The sequence below is a fragment of the Apostichopus japonicus genome, chromosome 16, assembly GCF_037975245.1.
Source record: "Apostichopus japonicus isolate 1M-3 chromosome 16, ASM3797524v1, whole genome shotgun sequence".
Lineage (NCBI taxonomy): Eukaryota > Metazoa > Echinodermata > Holothuroidea > Aspidochirotida > Stichopodidae > Apostichopus > Apostichopus japonicus.
Window position 1 is genome coordinate 14335453 of NC_092576.1, and position 9518 is coordinate 14344970.

The 9518-nt window shown below is 38.4% G+C and overlaps 1 protein-coding gene across 1 annotated transcript; it reads left to right on the forward strand.

The window, feature by feature from the left end:
• The first annotated feature begins 550 nt into the window (after positions 1-550).
• Positions 551-9386, forward strand: LOC139983830 (MYG1 exonuclease-like). Its single transcript, XM_071997644.1, has 8 exons — positions 551-676; positions 1987-2142; positions 2456-2561; positions 3841-4071; positions 4958-5036; positions 5426-5548; positions 7471-7652; positions 8146-9386. The coding sequence occupies exons 1-8, from the start codon at positions 631-633 to the stop codon at positions 8312-8314; spliced, it is 1092 nt and encodes a 363-aa protein (XP_071853745.1). The 5' UTR covers positions 551-630; the 3' UTR covers positions 8315-9386.
• Positions 9387-9518: the final 132 nt, after the last annotated feature.

A 9518-nucleotide genomic window follows, 5' to 3' on the forward strand; every position in this document is an offset into this window, starting at 1 on the left:
ATTGGAATATAAGTATAATCACAATTTCTCAATATTTTGAGCTTAAATATTAGGGTACTGATAAAGGGGCTAACAATGAGATTGACTGGTCTACACAAAATATAAAGATGTATAAATATATATATTTATGAATCGTACGTATAGTCTCACATTAGACTGTTACACTGGTTCACGCATGATCAATCTTAGGGGCTCTATCTCTATACGTTTATTGCTATACTAATAAAAAATATAAAAAAAAACTCGTGAAAATCAAACCAAACGCATGATCATCGTGCATGTACGTGAGGAACGGTTCAAATAAACCTGGTGTTTTTTTGTTGTTGTTGCGCGCCGGCCTTTCCTGCAATACTGCCTAGAATATTGAGGTTGCACACTACTGACTATGGAAATTAGAAGAATTGATATGATCATTTCGCTAGAACTAACTGAAATAGTGCGTACTGACCAGGTGTTTACATTTTTGTACGGCTACATTCATTTAGGAAGTGGAAATCTCAGGGGGAAGCTGTCTCCCCCTTCCCCCCCCCCCCCCAAAAAAAAGCATCGTAATATTTGGCACTATGTACCACAGAGGTACAGACGACTAGACTGCAGTATAGTTCAGTGCTACCTAAAGGACGGATTTTGATGATCAGCTTACTGACGCGAGGGATTCGCCGTGTTTTTCTCACAGGTAATTGAATAAAATAACATGATGCTGCAATAGCACGTTACTAAGGTTAAAATTTAGACATAAGCATCCACTAGGTACAGTGTGGTAACTATCAATGTAAATGAAATACAAAATTTTTAGATCATTGACTGCACGCGTGATTTCGTTGCTATGAATACGAATTGGGTCTAGTTGTGCGATATTTTCTATGCACAGTATATATACCTAACACTTAGGCTGATACTGTACTAAGTAACGAGCATGATAAGTTTTCTAACGTTACTGTACAGACAGTAAGTAGGCCTTTGTTCACCGTGTATTACACACCAAGGCAGCTTATTCTGTCGGCCGGTCTTCCGGGTTTTCCGTAACCCCAAGTCAAATCGCAGCTAATCGTGAAAAAATTGATCATGCCTATGCACATATCTGGAGTAATTGCAGAATACCAAGCTACTCAGGAAACCAACACCTTACGAAATGGTAGCTTTGCTGCCAGTCTAGGCTAGGCAAAACTTTTTAGCAAACTCACTCTTTGAAAACTTGCCTTTGAGAACGACTCAACATCGCTTAAAGCTTGTACTGCTTTTAAAAAAATATTTTAGTCCCAAGTTAGCAGCTACATTAATAGCAGAATGTAATGTTTGAATTGTAGATGTGTTGATCTTAGATTGCCCCAAAAGACATGTCCAGTGTTTTGTTGGGTAGAACGTTGGGGAAGGTCATTCAAGGACTACTGCAGGCTGTTATTCACCTTACAGTTTTCAAAAATGTAATGTAAAGAATGATCGTATTGAACCCAAATTGCAAGGCACTCCATCAATAAGTGTGGACATTGTGTTATGCTGCACCTTCTAAGCTCATTGCTCTGATAGCACATAGTTAATTAACTGCCGGACGAACAGTGTGGTATACAATGTTCTTCACACTGACTCCAGGTTGAAAAGCCGCAATGATAAAGATCCATTTTGAATTCCATTAAAACCACAAAAGAACCCATCTTGATAAAGTCTACCCAATTTGTTTCTTGGTACAGTAATACTTAATACTGTAGTAATAAATATATAATCTATCAATCATAACAAGATTTTTCCCATAATTTAGACCATTCCATAAACTTCAGTGAATGAAAAGTTCAAATTACGAAGAGTAAATATGGTGTCCATTCTTTGAACTGCACATGTTGTAAAAAAACAGCAATCGAACACATGTGCGCGAGCTTGACAGTGTGTTAGCTTATATGGTTAGTTGCTCTATAATCCATACTGTAGCTGCAGTACAGTATGACCAATGGGTGTGTCGTATTATCATTTTTTTTTTTCTTTGACGTTTAGAACTTATCGTACCAAGACAGATCTTGAAGATGTCTGCCAGTGGCGATGGAACTTCGGTCCACCGTAAGGTGATCGGCACCCACAGTGGAACGTTCCACTGCGATGAGGCCTTGGCTTGCTTCATGCTGAAAAAGTTACCAGAGTATGCGAACGCAGGTATGTTCTTTAATTTCTCCTTTTATACTCTTTTTTTTTCCTTCTTCCTTTTTTTGTTTTCTTCTCTTTTCTTCTATTATTTCTTCCTATTTATCTTTTCTTCCTTATTAATTCTTCTTTTTCCTCATTTCTTGTTTTCTCCTTTTTTATTAATTCTTTATTTCTTTTCTTCTTTCTTATTTTGTCTGTAAATTAGTTTCAGTCAACCTTTAACCGTCTCTTTCCTTAAAATGAGATTGCAAACAACAAAACCAAATTTGAGTTGATAAAGACACTCAAATGATTTTCTTTTATTTCTCATCAACATATGCAGAAATTGTTCGTTCCAGAGATCCTGCCGTCTTAGATCCCTGCGATATTGTCGTGGACGTAGGTGGGGAATATAACCCCAGCAAGCACCGATACGATCACCACCAAAGGTAAAGGTGGCCAATTGGCTAAGGCGTCGAACTCGTGATCCAAGGATCGCTGGTTCGATTCTTGCCTTGTTCATTACGCTGTGTCCTTGGGCAAGATGCTTTCTCTCAATGGCCTCTCTCCACCCAGGGGTTAAATGGGTACCTGTGAGTTAACTTGTCATTGGGCGCAGTATATAACTGCTGCCGACTGGAAGGATTATCTCTGGGACAGGTTATCATTGACCAGGGGTAATATAACGTCTGTAAAGCGCTTTGAGACCTATCGCTGGTATAAAGCGCTATATAAAAAGCAAATATAAAATAAATATAAAAAGTTCCCAGTCAAGTGTAACTTTTTCCAGATGGCAAAAGTTAACAAGTTTAGCAACCCACAAAGTAACACTCAGAGTAGAGTTTGATAGAATGAGACTCCCGGAGACGGGGAAGAGACGTATTTTTGTTTTGATATCAAGTGCAGGTTAAAGAGTGAATTTAGGCACAAAATTTGGATAATTTTTAAATTATGACATTTGAAAATCACTGCCATCTCTCCAGACTGTACTTCATTACAATACCATTAATTGTTTAATTGTTTTGAGAAATGTCACATTGAGTATCTCAACCCTCATCAGACCATTTGATCTTGATGAGGGTTGCTCAGAACACAATAAGAAAATGGGAAAGAAGACTTTTATGGCCTCAAATAACATGTTTCAAAATGCCTCAAAAAGAATTATCAAGGACAAAAGTGTTGTTGACATTTCATCCAGGGAAGTCTGTCGTTTTATAGACTTTAAAATATCATGGTTTGTTTGAATTGTTAGAAATACAATAAAACAGAATTGTTACTAACATTTAGGCCTGCAATGAGTCTAGGACATCGTCACCTCATTAGCCCTAGAGGTGCATTCTACAGTTTTAGGCATAATTATGTCTTCGCTGAATATCTTAACAAGCAGAAAGAGCTATGCATAGAAACTTTACTACTACTCAATTGGTTTCTGTTTTCATTTTGAAAACTTTGTATAACACAAAAAGGTCATTTGGGGTCATCAGAGGTCAAATCGTGAAACCCTTGTAAACATGTACACTCTCACTACGTCAGGTTCATGAAGAAAGCTGTTCATGTTACATCATCGAAACAACAATGCATTTTTGCATTCTGTTTTTATTTTGAAAACTTTGTATAACACATGACTAATTAATTTGTATTGCACAATTGTTAGACTCTGCCACGAGCACAATTAATAGTCTCTGTCAAAGTCCAATCCTCTCCTTTTTTTTGAAACATCGTCCCCAGGTCATTCTCCGAGACCATGAACTCTGTTCGCCCCGAGAAACCTTGGCAGACCAAACTGAGTAGCGCCGGCCTCGTCTATCTTCACTTTGGAGAGAGGGTCATCAAGCAACTGATGGGAGAGCCGGCCGACCAGACAAAGGTCGACGCAATCTACGACAAAGTTTACGAGAACTTCATGGAAGAAATCGACGCCATAGATAACGGGGTGAACCAGTACGATGGAGAACCTCGGTAAATAATTCTAGTGACCGCCTGGATATCTTTCAGTTTCAGAAACAAAAGAAATAACTTTATTTTTTGGGGTGTAATTTTTGTGAAATCATTTGTTACAAGTTCTGATCAATCATCTTAGTGATAAGCTTACAAGTGAACAGTTACCTGTATGGCAACCATCTGCCCCGGCACTTCATAAAGTTAGAGAGACCAGATTCTGTAATCAAAGTTTTAATAGGCCATGCCTGCTGTGAGTTTTATCTTACCTCTTAGGCTCTTATCATTTATTTCTGTGCTCCTGAGTGGTCCGTGTTCTGGTGTTCTACCAATATTTCAGTGTTCCAAGTTTTGTGTGACAGATTTTTGAAGGCTCCAAATTTTGTGTCCTTTGGTTCCTGTGCCCCCCTAAAAAAAACTGTGCTTGCCCCCTCCCCCCTAACAAAACATACAGGTACATCTTTGAACTTGTATAGCAATTTTACCATCTTGGGTAGCAATTTGCAATGGTGTCATATTTGGAGAAGTTATTCCCCGTGTTCGCAGAACAGAACAAAAAGCACGATAGCAAAAGTGCCGGCAAAATTTTGTCTGGGAGGTTTCTGTAACTGTACAGTTGAATTATTGAAGATAAAACATAATGGAAGCATCCTGTTGTAGTTTCCTTATCCAATCCCTATTTTGCCATCTGCAAGATAAACTAACAAATATATTAACATTAAAGTGTATTATCCTTTTCTGTATATAAATCTCTTGCTTGGACCTTTCCTTTTCTCTTATGTATTATCCCTCTTTTTAAGGGGGAGGGGGAGGGGAGTGAGGGGTTATACTTTCATTAAATTCTTCACAGAGGAATGCCCTTTAGTTTTTTATAAGCTAAACATTTTTCTCTTGACATGAATTTCAGATACATCATTTCGACCAACGTCAGCTCGAGAGTGAAACATATTAATCCAGACTGGAATGAGACCGCCGACGATATGGATGTAAGCTGGTTTCACCATTTGTCTAGTTTTATTTACATGGTGTTATGGTTACGGATGTAAACCGGTTTCACCATTTGTCTAGTTTTATTTACATGGTGTTATGATTATGGATGTAAGCCGGATTCTCCACTTGTCTAGTTTTATTTATATGGGTGTTATGGTTATGGATGTAAGCTGGTTTCACCATTTGTCTAGTTTTATTTACATAACTAGTGTTATGGTTATGGATATAAGCCGGTTTTTCCATTTGTTGTGTTTTATTTACATGGTGTTATGGTTCTGTATGTAAGCTGGTGTTCCCTTTTTATAGTGTCTCATCTCCATTGTTTGTAGTGGCTTTTCATATTTTTACTTAAATATTTCTGATTGGGTTTTACCTCATTTTCAAGGAGAGATTTCAGAAGGCCATGGCTTTAGTTGGTTCCGAATTTGTGGATAAGGTGACCTTCTACAGCAACAGTTGGTGGCCTGCAAGAGAACTGGTCGAGGATGCACTGAATAGTCGATTTGAGGTACTTCTAATTTCTTATGCTTCTCTCCGCCGGTTAAATGTTATTTTGAAAACTATGTTTCAGTAAAATGAACGACCATTGGAACAAGTGGCTGGGAAATTTATAACCTTAATGTTATAGCTGATATATGGACAGGGGCTTCAGGTAGACAGACTCTGCAGTAGATTAATTGAGAGAGGTTATCGGAAGGGTGTTGGGTGGGTGTAGGGGGGGATGAGGGGGGGTTATGTGGCTTTGAAATTTATGTTTTGCAGGTCATTTCGATAGAACATTGTTTCAGCACATTCGTGCAATTGTGATTATATAACAACACAGGAATAATGCATAAATTTATGCACTCTGGCACAACACTACAGTTTGCCCCTTTGTAGTCGTAAATACAGGAATAACACAGAAATGCATTCTGGGATAACACTACAGTTTTGCCCCTTCGTAGTAGTCAATACTGGAATAATGCAGAAATGCATTCTGGGATAACACTACAGTTTTGCCCCTTTGTAGTGGTAAATACAAGAATAACACAGAAATGCATTCTGGGATAACACTACAGTTTTGCCCCTTTGTAGTAGTAAAAACTGGAATAACACAGAAATGCATTCTGGGATAACACTTCAGTTTGCCCATTTGTAGTAGTAAATACAGGAATAACACAGAAATGCATTCTGAGATAACACTACAGTTTAGACCCTTTGTAGTAGTCAATATTGGAAAAACGCAGAAATGCATTCTGGGATAACACTACAGTTTTGCCCCTTTGTAGTGGTAAATACAGGAATAACACAGAAATGCATTCTGGGATAACACTACAGTTTTGCCGCTTTGTAGTAGTCAATATTGGAATAACGCAGAAATGCATTCTGGGATAACACTACAGTTTTGCCCCTTTGTAGTAGTAAATACAGGAATAACACAGAAATGCATTCTGGGATAACACTACAGTTTTGCCCCTTTGTAGTAGTAAAAGCTGGATTAACACAGAAATGCATTCTGGGATAACACTTCAGTTTGCCCCTTTGTAGTAGTAAATACAGGAATGCATTCTGGGATAACACTACAGTTTTGCCCATTTGTAGTATTAAATACAAGCATTACACAGAAATGCATTTTGGGATAACACTACAGTTTGCCCCTTTGTAGTACAGTAAACACAGGAATAACAGAGAAATGCATTCTGGGATAACACTACAGCTTGCCCCTTTGTAGTAGCAAATACAGGAATAACGCAGAAATGCATTCTGGGATAACACTTCAGTTTGCCCCTTTGTAGTACAGTAAATACAGGAATAACAGAGAAATGCATTCTGGGATAACACTACAGTTTGCCCCTTTGTAGTACAGTAAATACAGGAATAACAGAGAAATGCATTCTGGGATAACACTACAGCTTGCCCCTTTGTAGTAGCAAATACAGGAATAACGCAGAAATGCATTCTGGGATAACACTTCAGTTTGCCCCTTTGTAGTACAGTAAATACAGGAATAACAGAGAAATGCATTCTGGGATAACACTACAGCTTGCCCCTTTGTAGTAGCAAATACAGGAATAACGCAGAAATGCATTCTGGGATAACACTTCAGTTTGCCCCTTTGTAGTACAGTAAATACAGGAATAACAGAGAAATGCATTCTGGGATAACACTACAGTTTGCCCCTTTGTAGTAGCAAATACAGGAATAACGCAGAAATGCATTCTGGGATAATACTGTAGTTTTGCCCCTCTTAATACAGGGCTATTCATTGTCATCTGATTTTAGCATCAGTTCATATCGAGGGACCAACTTGCTTTAGTCTAACATACCATATCTCAAGAAATCTGCCTGCTACTGGAATATCCCCTTTCATAATATTAGTATTGGAAATGCAACCAGTCGCATTAAACTATATCGACATTTGTCCCAATTCCTCCTCATCATCATCATCAGGCTCACGAGAGTGGTGAGATTGTGGTCTTGAATGCCGGCGGCTGCCCCTGGAAGGAGCATCTTTACGCGTTGGAGAAAGATTTGGCCATCGAAACACCGATCAAGTACGTGCTGTACACAGACCAGGCTGGTAAATGGAGGGTGCAGTGTGTGTCTGTCTCCTCGCATTCATTTCAAAATAGGTGAGTCGAATGCTGCTCTTTTATGGGGGGGAGTTGCTAAGGTTAAGTTTAAACAAATGGATTTTTTGGTACTTTTAAGGGTTCTAAAAGATTTAACGACAGTTTTTTTATCCTTCTGCTGTGAAGATATTCAATGTGCACCAAAACCGTTAAACAATTTTATACATTGTAGACTTTATATTGGATATGAGGTAATTTATATGTTTTTGTACACTTTAATATTTTGTAGGTACATTTTATATTTTGTCCATCGTTATATTTTATAGGAACGTTTTCATATCTATGTATATAATTATACTCCTTAAATGTTTACAATTTTTAATGTTTTGAGCTCTTGTTATCAACCAATTTCCATTGTAATTTATATGATTGGCTGAATAAAAATATTTATCTATTTTAGCTCTCTTAAATGACGAAGGGCTCAATCAAAAACTGATTAATTCATTTTTATGTCTTTTTTTTTCTTGTTTCTTTTTCTTTTTCATTTGCTAAGGCTATCGCTTCCAGAGAAATGGAGAGGTCTCCGAAACGAGGAACTCAGTCGACTGGCCGACATTCCGAACTGCATCTTTGTCCACGCTTCGGGATTCATAGGCGGCAACGAGACCAGAGAGGGCGCCCTCTGTATGGCGACCAAGGCTCTCGTCATGAACAAGACATGATCGGTGTTGTACGGAAGCGACAGATTGTCTGCGATCAAAAAAACGGAGAAATATGTCCCGAAGGAAAACGAGAGTCACGAACATTTCTCGTGGGTGACAGGTTGAGTCGCTGTCACAGGGTCACGATTGTCACGCCAAGTGTGGTCTCACAGAGCAATGTAGTTCATTATGTCTTCTTTGGAACATTATTATACAATGCTGTTGCATATTCATGCTGTTGTGCACTGGCCTGCATATTCATACCATTGGCCCCTCCCTCCTCCTCCTCCCCTATTCTGGACTGATGTTAACAGACTAGGAGTTTTGGACGTGAGTGAATCAAGGCAGGAACCTGGAATATTATTAAACAATGCTGTTGCATATGCATATTCATTTCATTGGCCCCTCCCTCCTCCTCCTCCTTCCCTATTCTGGACTGATAATTAACAGACTAGGAGTTTTGGACGTGAGTGAATCAAGGCAGGAACCTGGACCATTATTAAACAATGCTGTTGCATATTCATACTGTTGTGCTCTGGCCTGCATATTCATACCATTGGCCCCTCCCTCCTCCTCCTCCCCTATTTTTGACTGGTGTTAACAGACTAGGAGTTTTGGATATGAGTGAATTAAGGCAGGAACCTGGAAGAAGTGGTTACAGAAGTGTTCCAGTCGTGAAAGGGTGGTGGCCTAATGGATGAATTTAGGCATTTTCTAGTTCACAGATAAATGCAGCAAAAAAATTGTAAAGAAATTCCGAGCTGCCTGTACACGTGTCCAATAAACTACCCCTGGAAAGTGAAACTGGCAAATTGTTGAAAGTTTGAATCTAGTTCAGTTTATTTCACTCGCTACTTAAAACCTTTGCTTGCTGAAAATATTTTGTAAGGTACCGCCAAGTTTGATCAGATATATTTTTCTAACATTTATGTTGTAAAACGTGGTCTTGCAAACGGGTTATCGCACCGAGCATTATTTTGAGAAAAGACGATAACCAATAAAATAAACGGAGCTGGTTTATCAAATATATTAATTAATCAACCAATATCATAATCCCATCCCTACCTATCAAATAGAAGAATTCACAAAATAACATTTTCTGTTCTTATTTTATTTTTCTCTTTTGTATTATGCTTACATCGAAGAGATTAAAACTGCATGTGTTCAAAAGGAAAAAGTCCACAAATGCTTGTAATGGATGCCTCCCATATCTCTCCACCCCTTT